Genomic DNA, 20,884 nt, shown 5'->3' with positions numbered 1-20,884 from the left:
TGGCCTTCCTCACGGCTTTGACCCAACCTGTGGAAAGACAAGCAGAACTATATTTTCTGACAAAATCATTTGTCCATTTCCTCCATAAAGTATCATTGCTAGTCATCTGAAGACACAGTAATGCTCAGACCAGGGTCGTGGTCATGAAGACCGGTGATGTGGAAGCTCTCTGGTCCTCTGCGCCTCAGCTGAAGCCACACTGGAGACACGGACGACAGCTTCGGGCCAAACAACTTAGCAATGTCATATCCATGAGAGTTCCACTGAGAAATCAGATGGAGAGATGGATGTGAATAGACAAACAGACAGATAGATAGATAGAGACAGACAGACGGATAGACAGATAGATGGACAGACAGATCCATAGAAAAATATATAGATATATAGAGACAGATAGAAACAGACAGACGGATGGATAGATAGATAGATTGATAGATAGAGACAGACAGACAGATACATGTACAGACAGATCCATAGATAAATATATAGATATATAGAGACAGATAGAAACAGACAGACGGATGGATAGATAGATAGATGGAGAGATAGAGACAGACAGACAGATACATGTACAGACAGATCCATAGATAAATATATAGATATATAGAGACAGACAGACAGATAGATAGATAGATGGATAGATAGAAACAGACCTAACGGATGGATAGACAGATAGATAGAATCAGACAGACGGATGGATATATAGAGACAGACAGACAAATAGATAGACAGATAGATAGATATATAGATATGAGACAGACAGACAGACAGACAGAAGGATAGATAGATAGATAGATAGATAGATAGATAGATAGATAGAAACAGACAGACGAATAGATAGATGTACAGACAGACAGACAGATTGATAGATAAAAATATAGATATATAGATTAGAGACAGACAGACAGATAAATAAATAGATAGATGGACAGACAGACAGATAGATCGATAGATAAATAAATAGAGATAGACAGACAGATGATAAAAAGATAGATAGATAGATAGATAGATAGATAGATAGATAGATAGATAGATAGATAGATAGATAGATAGACTTACAGGTGTGATGTATCCCAGCACACTGCCTTTAAAGTGTCGTGTAGACACACACTGAGAACAAAACCTCTTCTCCTCTCTCACGATGTCCCTCCACTGAGGGTCCGTCACCAGAAGACCCCGATCCTGCGCCGGGCGATCCGCCACTGATGTCTGTGGATACACAATTAATAACAATATAGAAGTATTATCATATTTGAATATATATGCATCCCACAGAAAACACTTACACAGATCAGACAGACTTATTCATAAAGTTGTGTAAAAGTGGTATCATCTGCAAACAGGACTGTCTTACCTCCACCTCCTGAATCTTACTGGCTTTTTTGGCATCTGTCTTTGATAATGTGCCTCTGACAACAGGAAGCAGCAAACAGAAGTGAAGAAAACTCAAATCTACTCTCATTTCAGCGCCTCTGCTGTCTGAGGAACAACATATATAGATTATAATGCTGTATATACACTGAGAATGCTATAATGATGGTAGACTCTTAAGTAGAAGTACTATGCTATTACCATGTGATATTAACAATGTACTATGGTACCACTTCTACATTATCAATTAGAAAATTTTTAATGGGTGTTTCTGGTACGTCACAATGTGATTCAAAGGCAGCATTAAATGCACCTGTGTAGCGTTTGAAACACGAGAGGGTCTAAATACTAATCTGTCGATTCCATATACTAAATCCAGTAAATCCAATCACTCACCGATATGTGTTTAATATAAGTGATTAATCTGCGACATAAATGCTCATGATCTTCATCAGAGATGATGTGGACATGCAGGTTTGACAGACTGTGTGCATTTGTCACGTGACAGCGGAACCTCGGCGGATTTCAAATTAAGAGTCTCTAATAAATTATTTTCAAACGAATAAGTGCAAAAAACTAACTTTTTTAGGTCATATATACAGGTCCTTCTCAAAAAATTAGCATATTGTGATAAAGTGCATTATTTTCCATAATGTAATGATAAAAATTAAACTTTCATATATTTTAGATTCATTGCACACCAACTGAAATATTTCAGGTCTTTTATTGTTTTAATACTGATGATTTTGGCATACAGCTCATGAAAACCCAAAATTCCTATCTCAAAAAATTAGCATATTTCATCCGACCAATAAAAGAAGTGTTTTTAATACAAAAAAAAAAAAGTCAACCTTCAAATAATTATGTTCAGTTATGCACTCAAGAGTCAATACTTGGTCGGGAATCCTTTTGCAGAAATGACTGCTGCAATGCGGCGTGGGATGGAGGCAATCAGCCTGTGGCACTGCTGAGGTGTTATGGAGGCCCAGGATGCTTCGATAGCGGCCTTAAGCTCATCCAGAGTGTTGGGTCTTGCGTCTCTCAACTTTCTCTTCTCAATATCCAACAGATTCTCTATGGGGTTCAGGTCAGGAGAGTTGGCAGGCCAATTGAGCACAGTAATACCATGGTCAGTAAACCATTTACCAGTGGTTTTGGCACTGTGAGCAGGTGCCAGGTCGTGCTGAAAAAATAAATCTTCATCTCCATAAAGCTTTTCAGCAGATGGAAGCATGAAGTGCTCCAAAATCTCCTGATAGCTAGCTGCATTGACCCTGCCCTTGATAAAACACAGTGCACTAACACCAGCAGCTGACATGGCACCTCAGACCATCACTGACTGTGGGTGCTTGACACTGGACTTCAGGCATTTTGGCATTTCCTTCTCCCCAGTCTTCCTCCAGACTCTGGCACCTTGATTTCCGAATGACATGCAAAACTGAGCAACAGTCCAGTGCTGCTTCTCTGTAGCCCAGGTCAGGCGCTTCTGCCGCTGTTTCTGGTTCAAAAGTGGCTTGACCTGGGGAATGCGGCACCTGTAGCCCATTTCCTGCACACACCTGTGCACGGTGGCTCTGGATGTTTCTACTCCTGACTCAGTCCACTGCTTCCACAGGTCCCCCAAGGTCTGGAATCGGTCCTTCTCCACAATCTTCCTCAGGGTCCGGTCACCTCTTCTCGTTGTGCAGCGTTTTTTGCCACACTTTTTCCTTCCCACAGACTTCCCACTGAGGTGCCTTGATACAGCACTCTGGGAACAGCCTATTTGTTCAGAAATTTCTTTCTGTGTCTCTTACCCTCTTGAGGGTGTCAATGATGGCCTTCTGGACAGCAGTCAGGTCGGCAGTCTTACCCATGATTGCGGTTTTGAGTAATGAAACAGGCTGGGAGTTTTTAAAAGCCTCAGGAATCTTTTGGAGGTGTTTAGAGTTAATTAGTTGATTCAGATGATTAGGTTAATAGCTCGTTTAGAGACCCTTTTCATGATATGCTAATTTTTTGAGACAGGAATTTTGGGTTTTCATGAGCTGTATGCCAAAATCATCAGTATTAAAACAATAAAAGACCTGAAATATTTCAGTTGGTGTGCAATGAATCTAAAATATATGAAAGTTTAATTTTTATCATTACATTATGGAAAATAATGAACTTTATCACAATATGCTAATTTTTTGAGAAGGACCTGTAATATATGTAAAATAATTTTAAAAAAGCAAAATAAAAAATTATATATATATCTCTGTATATTATCTAATTTTTATTTTTTAATTGTTTTACATATATTATACATGCATTCTACTTTTCATAGTACCATCCCCCCAAAAAAAATCACTTTTAAAAATGTATTAGAGACTCTTATTCTGAAGTCTATATATTTATATATATATATTTATGTATATATAGTGATATATAAACATATTTTAGTGATATATATCATATATCACTAAATATATATATATTGTTATACATAACTGTAGCACTTTTGGTTTGTTTATCTGTATTTTGTTGTTATTGTGTGTTGGTATATTTGGTGTAATGATCAAAGAGCCAAGAAAACACAAAGACGTTCTTATGAAAATCAGTGTTTTATTTTCTAATTCACATTATATGAGCAAAACGAGAAACACATATGAAGAGGTAAAAGGTAGAGGACAGAGACGTAGAGAGGGTTTCAGCCTCTCCTAACAGCACTAAAACAGTCTCGCTCGTCCTGAGATCCGGATTCAGCGGTGACTGAAGAAGCCCTGCGGATGATTGTACTTGAAGGGCTTCAGACGACTCGGACCCCTGAGAGAAACAGATTTCACACGAGCTCAAGTTTTTATCCAGCAGAAGGATTAGGAATGCTTCACTATATTAAAGAAATATTCAAGGTTAAACAACTCCAAGTTATCATGAATGAATTTAGAATTTTTTTCTAAATAACATCACATAAGCTGTTTCCATTCAAAGATTTGAATTTAATTTGTGGGCAATGATGGAATATCGCAAAAATCATTTGCGAATAAAGCACAGTTTCCATCCCATGTGTTCAAGAGTACAAAATCATCACTTCCTTGGAAACTGGAGCAAAATATCTGTAATAAAAATGGAAGCTGCTGCAATCGGGGAAGCTACTCTTTTTTTCGTACATCATAAATTACTTGCGCCTCAGAGCGTGCAAATGAAACGCAATAAATGCTGTCATGTTCTCTTGCGTTCTGGGAACGCAATAATTCCCAAAAATATCCCAAAAATAGAAATAGGATGGAAACAGCTATTGCTGGTGTTAATGTGCACAATTCATCAGTGTATGTTATACGAATGGGAAAAAAATGCTTTGTAATATATATAAAAAAGCAAGTTTTTGCAATAATGCAAGTTATTAGACCCTCAAAAATTTCACATTATGGAAATAAAATAGGTTGCGACTGACTTTCCAAAACATGGTCTCATTCCTCATTTTGTAAATACAAAGGAGAAGTGCATTTACAGTAGGCCTAGAGTATTACCTGGCAGTGCGCAAGCACATCTTCTCTCGAGGAAACTCTTTAGGTCCCTCTGAGCCGTCACACACTTGACTCTCCGTCTCCAGATACACATCCAGACACACACACAGGCGCTGGATCTGATTGGTCAGGAGCTGGAGGCCCGGGCGCGGCCCCTGCAACTCGGACCGGAACACGTTCACCTCACTCTCGACCGCCTGCACACGACAACAAAATCAATTAGAAATTAGTTTGAGCCGTTTCTCCTTGAATATCTGAACATGTGTACAATAAGCTCTTACCCGCAGGTTATCGTCAGAGCGGCCGCTGCGTTCTCCCTTCCAGAGCAGAGAGAGCGAGAAGAGGGGCGCCACATCAGGGTAACGGGGGTTCAACACCACAGCGGCCGACACACGTGCTGATCGACAACCAGACAAGCATAGGAGTTCAATAACATGGACTTTGTGATATTCATGATATTAAATCTCTGAAACAGTTATTTAAGTAATATGCACTTTTATAGTTTTACAAATAGTTTGAATAAGCTTATTTTAATTTATTTAGGTTTCATTTTAGTCATTTTGTTAGTGCGTTTGCCATTTTTATAAAAATTCTTTTTTTCAAATGTCTCTTTAGCTTTAATTGATTTTTTCAGTTTGAGTAATTTTAATACTTAAAATAAGTTTGTAGTATTGTAAGTTATTATATTTCATTTATTTGCAACAAAGGAAAAGTGTTTGGTATCATTGATAACCTATTATATTTTAAGTTAATATTTTGAATTAGATTAAATTCAATTAAATAAATTTACTTAAAGTTTGTCATTTTTCTTAGTTCTTTTTTAACGTCTAGAAAGTTTTTTTTATTAATAAATTTAAGTTTTTAGTACTTATGAGAAATGTAGCAAAAATTAAATTTTATATAAGTTAATGTTTATTTTTTAAGTAATAAAAATGTTTTTTTTTATGGTTTTGGTTTTAGTTAATGATAATAAATAACCCTGCAATGCAGAATTTCTCCTTTTATTTAAGTTTTTCGATCTAATAATTTTATTTCAGATTTATTTCAATTAACAAAAAAATATTTGTAATATATTTAAGTTAATAATGGCACAACAGCTCTGAAAGATGTTCAAAACTTTGGGTTGAGATACTTAGTAGCAAGTAAATGAGATATAACGGAATTCATATTTACCTGCCACCCTAAAAGTCACATAAAAACTGCGTTTGCCTAGTTAACATGTCCGTCAGACAGTCTCTTCCTGTCTAAGTATGTGATTTCTGGTCAGAATTATCTGCAATGCACACCGGACATGTCAATAGTAAAAAGTCTGACAAGTCCCACCTGTTCCTCTCTCCACAACTGCCATGAAGAACAGATCCGTCTCATGCACCAGACCGGCCTTCAACACGTGCTGTACGAAGCCCAGCTCCTGTTGAACAAGAACAAAAGCGCATTGAGTCACTGAACATCACCAAATTTGCACTAAGCTCGCTCATGCTGTCAATGTGAGATGCTAAACATCCTGACGCGTTTCCACTTAGGGAGAAACATACAGTGAATTCCTGGTGGCTCATCATGGTCCAGCGTGTGAGACCAGAAATCACTTTAGCAGGAAACAGATGCTGGCATTCGCTGGAGACTGGGATGATGCTGTGCTCTGGGACAACACAAACACATTGCATTCAAATTTAACATACTAAACGGATCAAATGCATGGTTCAACTATCAGATTTACTGACTTTATGTATATTCTTCTATTTTAATTGACAAAAAAAAATTCTGATTTTATCTAGGTGATATTCCTATTTCTAAACAAACAACATCCAGTAAACTAAACGCATCGCAACACAAGACCAATAATACAGTGAGAATCTAGCGGTCTCATACCCAGTGAGCTGAACTGTTTGTGTAAGGACAGTCGAGCCTGTAGTCTTCCTCGTAGCAGTTTTATGGTCCTCTCCATGTGACTGGCACTCAGAGCACTTCCTCTCAGCCCCGACTGAAACACACACTTTTATTACATTACAATATCCACTTTACGCTGATGTCAATCATTTTAAAAACACTCATATTAGACAATATCGATATGGTCACAGACATGTGCATTCAAGACTCGTTTACTAACACAACATAAAAATGGTTTAACAAGAACACCAAAGAAAAATTTAATGTAAAATGTGTAAAGTAAAAATATCTTTAAAAAATATGTAAAGCCACAAACACACACCTGTGCACCATCTAACGAGAACTGCAGGCCGCCCAGTTTCTGCACCCAAACGTATGGATGTCCGAGATCTGATACATAATCCGAAAACGTAGTGATTCTGCACAGAAAGTCAATTTCATTTAATGCCATATCAGAAGCAAACCTATTTTAATGGCAAACTGGGAGTAGTAAAAGGGTGTGTTCATACTTTGCATGTTTTTTGGATTAAAACTAACCCTGGTGTGATTGCTTTGTTAGTGCGGTTCATTTGAATAAGTGTGAACGCTGCCATCTGAACCCTGGTGCTCAACAAACACACGGACCGAGACGCTGAAAAGACGAGTCCCACTCCACTTCTAAACGAACTCTGGTGCGGTTCGAATGAAATATGAACACAACACAGACCAAATACAGGATGTGATTTTACAAGATGCAACAGTAAAAAGAACAGAATGGATACCTGGACACCTGTGTTTTCTCATTATAGTCACGATGTTTCCCATCACAGTTCAGTACAGGCGTCAGAACCGCGTCTCCTCACAGCAGATCTGGGTTTGTGTGACGGAAGGATTCTCTTTGACTCATTTACACATTTTATAAGCTCTTTGCGAGTTCTCGGCGGGTCAAAATACCATCATATGTAGCAGCGCACATACAACGATTTATTTATTTAGCCGAGAACACAGCATTGTTTTGGATATTCGGTAAGTTCCACGGCGAAATATACGTCATCAAAGCCGACCAATCAGGTTGTGAACATCCCTATGCCTTTAGGTTCAGTGTTAAAATGCCAGTGTGAACGCTAAGCAGACAAGGACTACATGTTTTTTTTGGTCCGGACCAAACGAACCAAACTACAAGTGTGAACACACCCTTAATTTAAATAATTATAATAACAATAAAACTTATGTAAAAAAAAATATTTTTTTAAATTATTTATTATATATAAAATGATATATATATATAAATTATTCCTAAAACAAATATAGTAAAAAAAATCAAGCAATCATATAAGCTCTTTCAGTATTATATATAATAAATAATCTAGAATTTTTCCAGAAAAATTCTTTTCTTTTTGTCCATTTATGACATTTCTAAATAAAACTTTTCTTAATATCATTCATTTAAATTAATTTGATTATGTCACCATAACTATTCTACAGTAGATGAAGGGACATGGTGATGGAAAAAAATATGAGATGGGAGGAAAAATTTAATTTCAATGCTTTTGTGTTCTCTCACAAAATGTTTGAGTTTCCCAAAGAAACTTTGCATTCACTCTGTCTTACCCGACTTTATCAAACTGGTAGCGGTTGGAAGGGTTGGGCGTCTCTTCGCCGTGATCAGACGCATAAAGACAGTTCAGCAAACTCTCCGGGTTCAGAAGCTCCCTGTGACAGACACGTAACCACTGTTAGAAAACAAACAACTACAGAAAGCATCTGACTGTTTACATTTTGGTGCAGTTGTACGGACCCGGCGCTGACGGCCCCACACAGATCCGCAGAGGTGGAAACTTTGGTCTTCACAGTCAGAATGTTGAGATTCATGAGATAATAGAAAAACAGATGCAGGACACTGCCGTCTAGAGAGATAGAGATAGAGAGAGAGAGAAATAACACAACATGTACTGTTAAAAATGACTAACAATATAATTATAACTAAAAGTAGATAAAACTATGGGGACAATGCATTTAATAATATAAAAATATTAAAAACCAAACACAGCTGTATATCTGGTACAGAAAATCAGAATATGATTTAAAATATAACAAACTATTTCAATTAAGGTGACAGCAAATAAATATATATAATATACATGACCATTCCAAAGTTTGGGACCAGTAAGTTTTTTTTATTTTTTATAAAGGAATTAATACTTTTATTCAGCAAGTATGCATTAAATTGACCAAAAGTGCCAATAACAAGGTTTATAATGTTACAAAAGATTTCCATTTTAAATAAAATTTTATTTTTATCTTTCTATTCATTAAAGCATTCTGAAAAGAAAAATGTATCAGTTTCCACAAAAATATGAAGCAGCACAACTGTTGTCAACATTGATAATAATCAGAAATGTTTCTCCAGCAGCAAATCATCATATTAGAGTGATTTCTGAAGGATCATGTGACTCTGAAGACTGGAGTAATGATGCTGAAAATTCAGCTTTGATCACAGGAATAAATTACATTTTAACATATATTCAAATAGAAAACAGTTATTTTTAAATAGTAATAATATTTCATAATATTACTGTTTTCACTGTATTTTTCATTAAATAAATGCAGTCTTGGTAAGCATAAGAGAATTCTTTCAAAAACATTAAAAGATCTTTCTGACCCCACATTTTTTAACGCTGCTAATATATATATATATATATATACACATACATATATTATATGCCTTAAAGAATGAAAAACAACGATAAACACGTTGATTCCAAGAACACTACTGAGAATGATGATGCAAATTAATTCAATCAGTTATTTAATATGGTTTAATAGTTTAACTGAACTGTGGGTCAGTCTCATGCACCTTTACACTTGAGGTCCATGCAGAGCGAGAGAGGGTGACGTCTCAGCATCTCTTTACGCTTGTCATCCAGTTGAGCTCCTACAGTCGCCCGCCGGCGCTTCTGAACAGAGAGAGACAGGAAGTGACAACATAAGCACACAAACACAAATTACAAGATAATAAACCGGAGAGAATAAATCCAGATTCTGACCGTGTTCTGTTGCTCCTCCTCTGCGTCCGAATCACTTTCGTCATCTGACACAGAAACAGGACATGAAATATAATACTGCACGAATCATCACACACACAAATCAAAGACGCACAGTGTAACGCAAAGTTGAGATGTTGTTGCCCAGAGAGAAAAACAATGTGGTGTTGGAGGAAAAGATCCACGAGAGACGAAAGATGGAGTATCTTCCCCTGGTTTAATACAATTACTTAAACGTCACACTAATCTGCATACATGGGGATTGAGTGAGGAAAAAGCAGACAAAATAAACATTCAACTCTGGTCACAAATAGAAAGGGAAATAAAAGAAAGAGTACAAAAGTCAATAGAGTGGTTATCTCTAATCCTCACCTTTTACATCTATAGAGAGCTTAAGCCCCTCCCCTTCCAGTGGACCACCAGGGGACCTTATTTAGGAAAAATATTGTATGGTAGTCAATGGCGAGAGACAACAAATATTTGGATCCCGTTTGAATTGTGCCCTAAATTACACATATGATGTTTGTCAATTTACATTAATACATGTACAAGATACATTTTAAAGTCAAGTAAGTCGCAGTTGGATGTAAAACTGTTGAGGTATAAGACTGTGTAAATACGTAATTACAAAGACTACAAACCCAAAAGGCATGCATGTGACGCCATACCTTTTTTCTCAATGAATGAAGCTAACTTTACTGAAGCTAACGTCTGTCATTTTTTCTATAGTCTAACGTTATAAACGTAACTTTACACCGTCATATCTGTGTGTTTTGTACCAGACTGCACACACACGAGCTTGGTGACGTACATAGTGTGAGACGAGAGATGTAGTTCATGGAGCGATTTTCACATAAAACTAAATGTTACTCTTCTGTTTTATGAGAAACTGTGACTTTCTTGACTTTCATAATTATCTTTTAAATTGACAAACATCATATGTGTAATTCAGGACACAGTTCAGACCCGGAAGCGGAGGGGCTCTCTAGACTTAGGCTCTCTATTACAGACACTCTCTACACACATGCGCAGTTCTCATTGTACCTCAAATTACCGTAAACGCACTAAGTGACCATTACAACGGGTACCTTGCGAGTCCTCCGGGGGTCTGGACAGAGCTTTGGCCTCATCCACGTCTCCACTGATGCTCACAGACAGTTGTTTGTCTGAAACACACAGTTGCATGATCTCATGAGCTAGGATTCATCAGAAACACACGGTTTTGTAGGCGCCCCTGAGGATCTTACCGCAGGCCTGTCCGTACGCATCGACCTGGACCAACAGCACATACAGAGGCGGCGGCAGGTGACGGGCAACCTCGGCCTGCTTCTGCATGTGCTCGAACGGCATCTTCAGATACTCCTGCACTGGGACAGACGCCTGTGAGAGAGAGCGAGAGATCCGTCAACCTCTTCCTGTCTAAGTGAAACAGAACAAGATGCAATGTGACAATAGAGGCTTTCGGACCAGAGGGACTTTTTCATAGTTACCAGAACTATTGGCGGAAGTACCTGAATTTTGGCGATTTTGGAGGAACTAATTTAGCTCTTACTTCAGAGTCGGGTCTAAACCAGCACTAAAGGAACTATCCGTGACGTTAGTGTTCGCTGATTGGCCGAACGCACGCTAAACACGCAACCTGACATTTAAAAAAAAAGCTGTGTAAACACAGATTATAGCCTGTGTATTTACTCCAGAAATTAACTCTACGCACATGGAAAACAGTGATAGATGGGCCTCTTAACCTTTACACTGAGGAAAAAATCTAACGCAACTTTGAGGAGGCCAAGAGAAACATGATTATGTATTTCTGCTCAGCGACACTGGACATCGACCACACGGCATATGCTAATACTTTTTCATATACTGTCTTTCTATGTATAACAGTTCTATCTAATAAAGTATTAGACAGATCGTAAACCAATGAACAAGGAGAATGTGAGCACTGTGTTTAGGCTTTGTCAAAATAAAGGTCGCAACAACAACTTCACTTCAGAGGTCATACTGGCGGTGCGAATGCAAACAGGAAAATTTTCCTAGGGGAACCATTAGTTCTCAGGGAACCACCCTGGTGGCTAGTTCCTAAAACTACCCGGTGCGAAAGCCCCTCTAAATATATATTATATATGTCTAAGGTTTCACCTGCAAGATGTTCTGCAGTCCAGGTTGTAGGCTGCTCAGATATTCTCTCTTCTGCTCAATGGCTTTCTGAATCTTCTCCTTACTGGTCAGAGACGTCTTATACTGCTCCGCCAACCTGCATTATGGACCGCCACGGATGTTTAATGATGTTGTTGAAGATTTAGAGGTATTTGAGGGCTATGGAGGGTCGCTGATGTGTGTTACCTCTTCCTCTGCTCTAGTTCCCAGTCCAGGCGTGCGAGCGTGAGCTGGTGCTGATCGTCGCGTGTGACGTGAGGGCGTGAGATCTCAGCCGGAGCCTCCTGGAAGAACTCCTCCTCACTCACCAGCTCAATCTCCTCATGCTGAGACCTGGGACACAGAGACGTTAACATCTGCTTCACACAGGTGCCATACTAGCCGTTAGCATCTGCTCTGGAGTTTTGTTTTGTGCGAAACATGACAGGGGATTAGGGATGAACATAAACAGTGCGTCAATGTGTTGTTCCAGCCCTAGAAAATTGTTTATTCACTCTAGAATTTTTTTTTTCATGAGATTTTCGGGCCTGGAAATACATTTTAAAATTCCCTGATATTCCCTCTCTGGCACTCACTTGAACTCAAGACATTTTCCGATCTCTTTCTGCAGGTGCATGACCTCATAGAGCAGATTCTGCAGCTGCAGGTGAAGAACATCCACTCGCTGCTTCGCCTGCGGACAGAGAGAAACACTGTTGGCTGAAACAATCATTTATCAAGCATGATAAACATAAAAAACTGGACTAAAACTAGAATAAAGCAAGCATGTGAGTGAGAATATGCTAAATCAGATCAGTGCTGTTAGTGTTAACTGTGTTCACCTCATGTGTCTGGTCACGGCCTTTCTTCAGTCGCATGTGTGCTAGGCGGTTGAGTTTCTTCAGGGTAATGAAATGAACACTGCTCTGTCTGCGTCTCTCCTCGATCTCTACACTCTGTAGGACGCATAAAGCAAAAGGTCAGTCCCATTTAATGCTATTGTCTGATTTTAGACACTGTGAATGAAACTCACTCCGTCTTTCACGCCGCCGGCTTTCAGCTCCTGGATTTCCGCCATGAGTTTGGCCAGAGCGGCACACGTGTCCTTATACAGCATGTAGTCCTTCTGCGGGTCTCTGCCCTCCAGCTCCACCTCCTCATTATACACACGGACCTCCTGAGGGACACACACACACACACACACAGAGTGACCAGAGAACACACACACATAGCCCTGCCTACCAGCTGAACATGATCTGTGAGCCAACAATGAAACTATAAAACCGTGAGATATGACCCTCCTCACCCGAAAGTGAAACAGAAAAGGTGTCGACAGCTGAGCGGGATCCAAACTTACATGATGGTTCCGGGTCAATTAAGAAAGTTTCATTGCCAGTAATTATTGCAGTTCTCTAGAATATTCGATTCATGGTCGAGCACAGTAACTGAATATTTGAATGTATAACATTAAAATACCAAACATTATTATTATTATATCAAATTTTATACATTTAAAATGTGTATAATAATAAAAGTATCATTGCTGATAATAATAAAACATAAAATATATGAATCAGTTTTAGTTCGGTGGGTAAACATCAGATTTCTGCGTCAGTGGATTATAACATTAATTCTGTTTGTTATTTATACAGAATATAATTATCATCTCCTACTTTATTCTTTGCCATTTGTAAAATAAAATGACCAAATTACAATATTCATTGACCTAATACGCGTTCATTTTGGACCCTGCAGCTGTCCGAGAGAAAGAAGAGGGGGAGGGAGAGACAGATCTCATAGGAACCTGATTCTTTGCTGTAAACAGCTTCCTCTGTCCAATAAGATGAGGTCCGGCAGGAATCTTGACCTACATACACACGCCACATGAGTCTCACATCAACATATCTGCTCACTGGAGCTCATCTGAACACATGAACTCATGAAATAAACATATCTGAAGCCTAAATGAATGGAACATGCTGGATTGTACCTTCACCTGCCTCAACCTGACCTTCCTGAACTTGACATGTGAACTGACTGCACTCAGCTGTACATGAGAGTTATTAGAGAAAAAGAATGAGTAGAGGGTTAGTGGACTGCTCTGTTGAAATCATCTCGAATGCATTTCACAGCCGCTCACCTGATCACTCTCTCCTCGACCGCGCTTGGCTTCTGGAGTTCCTCCTTCACTTCGGATGACCTTCGGCTTCCTCTTCTTCACAGCGTCTGAGGACATGACTGAAAAATGAAAGAGATCTGAATGAGCATAAATCAAATCACAAGCAATGATTTAAAAAATAATAATAATTTGTGAAAAAATAATAAAATCTCCTGGAATAAAATAAGCTTTCAGATATTACTACTACAATATTTCATAATAAATTTCAAACATTTCAAAAGATTATGAAGGGGAAATTAAGAGTTAATTTCTAAATCACTTATTATTTTCACACAAACTATTTTAAGTAATTGTTATTTATATTTAATCTACTTCAGTGTTGTTATTGTTAGCTAAAACCATTAAATAGTTTTCAGCAACTGAAATAAAGCTGAAATGAAAATAAACAAACATTAAACTAAAACATCAATAAAAATTATTTAAAGCTAAATAGAACCATTTAAAAACTAAAAATAATAAAAATTACAATGACGTAGCAAAATTAGTAAAACTTTAACTAATAAATTAAACATAATGTATATAAATAATACTAAAATAACTCATCTGCTTTGAGTAAGACGTCAAATGTCTTTTAAATATCACATACGTTATATGTATCGTACGTTTATTTATTATGTATTAGTTTAGAAAATTATATCATATATTCATAGCTAGTTCAGTAAACTATGCTATCGGGTTAGCTTCTTGATGAAGTAACACTAACAGCAGATCAATTAAAACGCTCGAAATGTATCATGTTGTATTTAAATTAGACTCACCGATAAATCTGGAAGCATAAAAACTCACCTTTCAACTGCTTTTATCCAATTTAAGTACGTACAAATTTATTTAATTATTGAATTGTTTAATTCAAACAGCAAGAATGCGCAGGCTGGATCATAGACAGGGCTGAATGCAGGAGGAAAACACGGACAGCACTTCCGCTGCTACATTACATAATAAAAGATCTCTGTACAAGACAAAAAGGTCCGAGCGAATAATATCTATTCCTCATCAAATGAATGACAGAAAACATTTCACATTTAATTTAAACGGCCGATTTACATTTAATTAATTATTGTATTAATGCTGACTGGTGTTTTTTTCTTTTCCCATATTGATTATATTACATAACAAACACTTAATGCCTTTAATACTATTTTGTTTACTTTGAACTACATTATTTAAACTATGTAGCACAAAACACAGTGTTATCTTTATTTAGATCACATCTAACATGTAAGAGTTGTAATTTCTGCTTCTTCGCCACTAGACTTTTAATTTGGAATTAAAGCTGTCTTGAAGGAAACCCACCTGTGAGGAAGTTGCTTGCGTTGCTATCAATCAATATTTACATTACTAACCTGGTCAACGTTCAACGTCCCTACGCGCTAATTAAATGAACGCAATTAAAGGTACGTGGTCGGTAAACTTTATAATATGATCAAATTATGATTATACAATTTAGTTCATGTGTCAAATATAGTGTTTATAGCCTACTTTATGCAGTTTAGAAGTGGGCTATGTTATCAATAACATAACGTTACTAACATACTATTATTATAATAATGATGTTATTGTGTTTGCCGCATTAAGTACGGTATTAGCATTTTCAATGTACAAACATGAAGCACCCAGATAAGTATTTGAACTCAGATGCATACTACATTTTACACACTACATGCTACAATGTTTAGTATACAACTAGAGCACACTGAATGGGACTGTATCTAATAATGCAAAGCAGTTTTCTTGACCTTACATTTACTGTGTAACAAACAGTATTGGTGTAATGAATTACTAATGTAATTACTGTCATTTATTTAATTACTTGTCCCTTGAAAAAGGAAATTAAGGGATTACTAACTTTTTCTGAAATTTAATTACAGTAACTTGATGTAATTGCATTAAATACTGTATAAACTACAAAAATTTTTACATAAAACAATAGTGGATTCAACATCAAAATATAATGTCATGTTTTTAATGTGGCACTTTGGTCAGTTCAAGAATAATAAATGCAATTGTATATTGTTTCTTTGAAATAATTCAAAGAGCAATTTCATGTCAATCCTTGAATTATTCAACTTGTTGAGGTTGATATTACTAATAAGTAATCCAATACTTTTTTAAATTACCAATACAATACTAATTACTGGAAGTGTAATTAGTACAGTAATCTAATTACACTGTTGATACTAGTAGTGATACTGTTGATTACTTGTAGCTAGTAATTAATTACTTTTTTTTAGAGTAACTTACCCAACACTAATAAGCTGGAAGTAATTACAATGAATAATTTGACATTAAAAATATATATTAGGCCTACTATTTGAGTTTAATTAATTTCTTTTTCAGTTTTAGTTTTTATTTATTTCCCGTTAGTAATTTTAGTGCTTCGACTTAAGCTTATTTCAGTCAATTGCCAAAGCAACATTACTAATTTTCATTTAGTTTTCATCTAATGGTTTTATTTAATACTTTTAATGTATTCTTACTGCTTTTTAAAAACCAGAGGCTCTGTAAAATGAAATTATACCTATTGTTGTTGTTTTTTTAAAGGAAATAGTGGGAAAAGACAAGTAAGTAGTAAGCTAGCATTCCATTCTGAATACAGGCATTAAATATTTTGCATGGTTTAAACCTCACAGGTGGTGTCTTCACTCCTGGTGCATTATGGGTCAGTGGAGGCCTGTGTCTAACCTGAGAGATCAGGTCTCTCGTCACCCTCCTGTGGTTGTGTTCTTCCTCAGTCTGCTGATCATCTCCATAACTTTCGTCTGCACTGGACTTTACTCTCAGAATCACGACATCAAGAACCCTGACATAAGCGTAGTGAGTATGACGATCACTGCTGTAACGTTTGGGTTGTGCAGTTGGGTTCTTCTTTACTGATATAACTCATACGCTTGTTTTCTAGGACTGGAACGTGGTTCTGGGTTCTATTGCTGGGTTTCAGTTCTGCACACATGTGAACGACACAAACGCACCGCTGGAGGAAGACTCTCCTCGAATGGTGGAACATGCAGATAGGACCAATATTTCCATGAGCACTTCTCATGTTTCCTTACTGGTGCCGCTGGTGTTTATAGGGGACGTCCCAGATGATACTGTCATTAGTGCCACAATGCTGGGCAGCCAGCTGGGCATCAAAGGTGTGCATGTATGAGATTTTTCTATTATTCACATAATATTATAATATAATATTTGTATATTTTTATATATTTCTTTTATATTTTCAATTTAAATTTTCGTGTAATTTTTATACATTTTGTTATGTGCTTTTGGCATTTTTATTTTATATATATATATATATATATATATATATATATATATATGTGTGTGTGTGTGTATATATATACACACACACTGTATACATATATATTAGTGCTGTCAAATCAATAAATCACATATAACAAAGTTTTGTAAATGTGTGTATATGTATGTATATATATATAAATATATATATATATATATACATACACACAGTGTATATATATATATATATATATATATATATATAGACTTCTGATTATGAGCATGTCATATTCAAGTGCTTTGTTGTCGGAAAGAACAGGAATCATGGACAACACCAGCTTTATTCTTGCCTATTTATTGGGAATAACTTATTAAAGCCAAAATGATATTTAGCATCCCATTCACTGACAACCATATAAACATTCATAGCTTGCTGACAATTCTAGAATTTCAGTCAAATGCAGGCTATTTTCACTGTGTATTAAACATACGCTTGATTATGAATATGCACTACTTTAATGACAAGACAAGGTAATGTTGCTGTTGTGGAAAAAGGAATAAAAAATAGCAGTCACAGCAGGAATCGTTCTCCCATCCGCCATGTTTAATGTTTATGGCCCGACCAACGCTGAAACTTGGGTATCAGAATTATCCCTGCGCTTCCCAGCGCTAAACACAACTTTAGAGGGCTTTCATGTCCATTTTAAAACTAGGAAACTCATCTTTACGATAATTCCGATAGCATGTGAAGCCGGCATTAGACTTTCATGTTTTGTTTTTGAAATGTTGTGACTGTAATATAATATATTAAGACATATTTAATGGAGGGGAGACATGGATATGTATTGCATAACAGTTTTTTTTTTAAAATATATTGCTTTCTACTAATGCCAACATAACCTTTCGCATCACAGGGGCTGCAGGGAAGACATCCGTGAACATTTCTCTGCTCCTCCCTACTGATGTTCCCAACAATCAAACTCCTGCTGGGACGAAGACCAGTGGACCGCTGAGCTGTCTTCATTTCATTGCCCTGACCCACGTTCTCCCTCACACTCCGTGAGAAACTTTTACATATAAACAGCCCATGCTTGTTGTGAAGAAACATCCTGCAAGCTAATTTACTGATCTTTCAGGTCACTTCCAGAATGCCCCGTTGCGGAGAATGTGGATAAGAGCGCTTCACCTGTCAGGACGGTTGCTGTAGAATCAAACAAGCTCAATTCCCCACACTGCTTTAGTCTGGAGTTCAAATCAGATCCACACCTGACGGTCCTGCTCACTAAGGTAGAAAACACAATGCAGTCGCTCAGACAAAATCAACTAAAGATATTTAATTAATGAACATATAATTGGCAGGGGATTCTTTCTGTTGGAGCTCTACGTGTGCAGATTCCATTATCAAGTCAAGTCACTTTTATATTGCACTTTATACAACACACTCTAAAAAATAAAGCTTCTTTATTGGCATTGATGGTTTAATGAAGAACCTTTAACATCCATAGAATATTTCCGTTCCAGAAAAGGTTCTTTATAGTGGAAGAAGGTTCCTTAGATTATTCAAATGTTATTCACACTAACAAAAGGTGATTCTTTTAAAAATGAACCAAAAAATTGTTTTTCTTTGGAATTGCTGCATAAAATAAATAAATCTGGTAGCACTTTAAGTCCTTTTTCCCATGTACATATTATAGTTATTACAATAACTAGTTACTCACCCTGAACCTACCGTTAACCCCTGTAGTCACCTTATATTACCCAGCACTTTCTTGGGTAAGTACACTGTAAGTACAGGTACTGTAAAATAAAGTGCAACCCAAAAACCCTTTTGGAAACTTTATAGCTTTTAAACAGGAAAATAATGTTGTAAAATGAATCTGTTATTAAACAAATTGTATTTCAACTGTAATGCAGCTCTACAGAAGACAATAGTGTCATTATTCAGCTTAATTTAGTTCAATGTTATTTCACTTCAATACCTGCATCATTGTGTACCATCATATAAGCAGCATCTAGCTAACCTCTGCACTTCTTTATTGTTTGCCTAGGATGAAAAAGCCTTGTGCCGGTATCACCTGTTGCTGGTCAGTGTTGCACTGCTGGTTGTCTGCATCCTCATGAGTCTCTGTGGAAGTTTCTCTTCACGTTCGTCACGTTCTTACCAGGGGAGTGATCTTCAAAAGGTAGTACCTACTGTAGAGCTCTGGTTTACTAAAGAACTCTCTAATCTTTAGTATTAAACTCTCTCGTATTTGCATTTTTTCATGATTTTTATTGCATGAATTAACATGTTATACAGTTTGTTTGAAAAGTGTTTAAACATGTTAAATTATTCATAGGCATCGCTGCTGAGCCCATGAGAAACATCTGCAGAACATCCACATTTGAGACTGAACTGGCTGTCGTATCGCATGAAGACACTTGCTACAGAAAGAAATGAGCGTTTCGGTATATTCAACAATTTTCCATTGCCAACATGTTGGTCTTGTGCAACTTAGAAATTTCAACCAATTATGCAGGTTGCTTGCATTGCCATCAGAACAGATTGGTCTACACGTGAATTTATTTCATGTTTCGTTGCAACACTATGTTATGATTATACAAGTGTTAATCACAATCCAAAGAACATAACCTGAGACGTATGATTATAATATAACTAGACTCCAAGAGGAAGTTAGATTATTGGAAGCTTTCGTTTGATGTCACATTATATTAATTTTATTTAAATGCATTAAATATATACGTCATTTGTTAATTTTTCTTAAAACAAAATGTATTCAAATATTCCACTGTGTCCTTTCTGCTTGTTTAATGGTGTCTGAACATTATTCAGTGTTCTGTGCTTTTAATTCAGATACAAAAACTGCACACAAAACGCACTTACCGGTTGTGGACAACACTTCACAAAAACCACTCATTAGCTAGAAATTGGTGAAATGATCTTGAATTCACAAAGAAAGCAATGCATGACCGCAAAACATCATCTGGGGTTATATCACAATTTAGCTAAATGTGACATTACAGCCTGGTTCCACAGACAGGGTTTAGATTAAACCAGGACTAGGCCTTAGTTCAACTACTGGGACATTTAGGTAGCTTTTATAAACAAGTCTTTGAGGGGAAAAACATAACTGTGGTGGTGGACATCTTAAGACAAAACAATGGCATTTGACATATTTTAAAATATATCAGTGCAAGTTGCATTCAGTTAAAACTGCTCAAACATGCATTTTAGTCAGGGACTAGCTTAAACCTTGTCTGTAAAACCAGACGTAAAAGATGAATCAATAAGTCTGATCATAGGAATATTAAATGTTAAAAACTCTGCCTTTAAATATAATATTAAAAGTTTATAGTTATCCATTTTATTTTGTAATGGCAAAAAAACCCGAAAAATTTAATAAGTGGTATCATATATCACAAAATTATAACTGCGCATTCTCCAAACCCCGCCCATATAGACACATTATCCAATCCAAACATGTGAAAGAAAGAGAACGTTTTCTTATTGGCTAAAAAGTATGGGCCAGGGCCACTACCCCAACTATTTTTTTCCTTTC

The 20,884-nt window shown here is 36.7% G+C and overlaps 3 protein-coding genes across 6 annotated transcripts in view; 1 reads left to right on the top strand and 2 right to left on the bottom strand.

Annotated features, from left to right (window-relative positions):
• Nucleotides 1-1,888, bottom strand: part of chid1 (chitinase domain containing 1) — a 9,697-nt gene extending 7,809 nt beyond the window's left edge. Inside the window, exons 1-5 of the mRNA XM_077210067.1 lie at nucleotides 1,768-1,888; nucleotides 1,355-1,479; nucleotides 1,060-1,209; nucleotides 131-263; nucleotides 1-27 (exon numbers count right to left, since the gene is read on the bottom strand). The exon at nucleotides 1-27 is cut by the window's left edge and continues 18 nt beyond it. Of these exons, the coding sequence (XP_077066182.1) occupies nucleotides 1-27; nucleotides 131-263; nucleotides 1,060-1,209; nucleotides 1,355-1,462 (418 nt within the window). The 5' untranslated portion in view covers nucleotides 1,463-1,479; nucleotides 1,768-1,888. The remainder of the gene's footprint in view (nucleotides 28-130; nucleotides 264-1,059; nucleotides 1,210-1,354; nucleotides 1,480-1,767) is intronic.
• Nucleotides 1,889-3,940: 2,052 nt separating this feature from the next.
• thoc5 (THO complex 5) lies at nucleotides 3,941-15,012 on the bottom strand. Of its 4 annotated transcripts, none has more exons than XM_077210062.1 (22): nucleotides 14,874-14,996; nucleotides 14,049-14,146; nucleotides 13,899-13,955; nucleotides 13,713-13,775; nucleotides 12,942-13,085; nucleotides 12,751-12,864; nucleotides 12,505-12,602; nucleotides 12,116-12,262; nucleotides 11,912-12,026; nucleotides 11,017-11,149; nucleotides 10,858-10,935; nucleotides 9,773-9,816; nucleotides 9,583-9,682; nucleotides 8,524-8,632; nucleotides 8,337-8,438; nucleotides 7,069-7,165; nucleotides 6,729-6,840; nucleotides 6,395-6,498; nucleotides 6,183-6,270; nucleotides 5,141-5,256; nucleotides 4,863-5,056; nucleotides 3,941-4,158 (listed from the first exon to the last, which is right to left on the bottom strand). In XM_077210062.1, the coding sequence occupies exons 2-22, from the start codon at nucleotides 14,142-14,144 to the stop codon at nucleotides 4,095-4,097; spliced, it is 2,175 nt and encodes a 724-aa protein (XP_077066177.1). In that variant the 5' UTR covers nucleotides 14,145-14,146; nucleotides 14,874-14,996; the 3' UTR covers nucleotides 3,941-4,094. The 4 variants fall into 4 exon arrangements, with proteins under 4 accessions (XP_077066177.1, XP_077066178.1, XP_077066179.1 ...); XM_077210063.1 differs by having other exon boundaries at nucleotides 13,905-13,955; XM_077210064.1 differs by lacking the exon at nucleotides 13,899-13,955 and having other exon boundaries at nucleotides 14,874-15,003.
• A 325-nt stretch (nucleotides 15,013-15,337) lies between these two features.
• Nucleotides 15,338-20,106, top strand: LOC143720539 (transmembrane protein 248). Its single transcript, XM_077210061.1, has 7 exons — nucleotides 15,338-15,481; nucleotides 16,718-16,901; nucleotides 16,987-17,221; nucleotides 18,239-18,383; nucleotides 18,461-18,611; nucleotides 19,373-19,507; nucleotides 19,664-20,106. Exons 2-7 carry the CDS (start codon nucleotides 16,743-16,745, stop codon nucleotides 19,682-19,684), a joined length of 846 nt encoding a protein of 281 aa, XP_077066176.1. The 5' UTR covers nucleotides 15,338-15,481; nucleotides 16,718-16,742; the 3' UTR covers nucleotides 19,685-20,106.
• The last annotated feature ends 778 nt before the right edge of the window (nucleotides 20,107-20,884 follow it).

This window comes from Siphateles boraxobius, unplaced genomic scaffold (genome assembly GCF_051911475.1).
Source record: "Siphateles boraxobius isolate OS27281-9 unplaced genomic scaffold, OSU_SipBor_1 65, whole genome shotgun sequence".
NCBI classification, from domain to species: Eukaryota; Metazoa; Chordata; class Actinopteri; order Cypriniformes; family Leuciscidae; genus Siphateles; species Siphateles boraxobius.
Note: the sequence above shows the minus strand (reverse complement) of the source record. Positions and strands in the feature narration are given on the sequence as shown.

Excerpts from the sequence above, each read along its gene's own strand:
- thoc5 (XM_077210062.1), bottom strand. The coding sequence starts at position 14,144 with ATGTCCTCAGACGCTGTGAAGAAGAGGAAGCCGAAGGTCATCCGAAGT. Across the intron at positions 13,776-13,898 it reads TCAGGTTGAGGCAGGTGAAG|GTCAAGATTCCTGCCGGACC; the intron begins GTACAATCCAGC and ends GTGTGTATGTAG. Across the intron at positions 10,936-11,016 it reads TGCGTACGGACAGGCCTGCG|ACAAACAACTGTCTGTGAGC; the intron begins GTAAGATCCTCA and ends TGTGTGTTTCAG.
- LOC143720539 (XM_077210061.1), top strand. The coding sequence starts at position 16,743 with ATGGGTCAGTGGAGGCCTGTGTCTAACCTGAGAGATCAGGTCTCTCGT. Across the intron at positions 18,384-18,460 it reads CACGTTCTCCCTCACACTCC|GTCACTTCCAGAATGCCCCG; the intron begins GTGAGAAACTTT and ends CTGATCTTTCAG. Across the intron at positions 18,612-19,372 it reads TGACGGTCCTGCTCACTAAG|GATGAAAAAGCCTTGTGCCG; the intron begins GTAGAAAACACA and ends TTGTTTGCCTAG.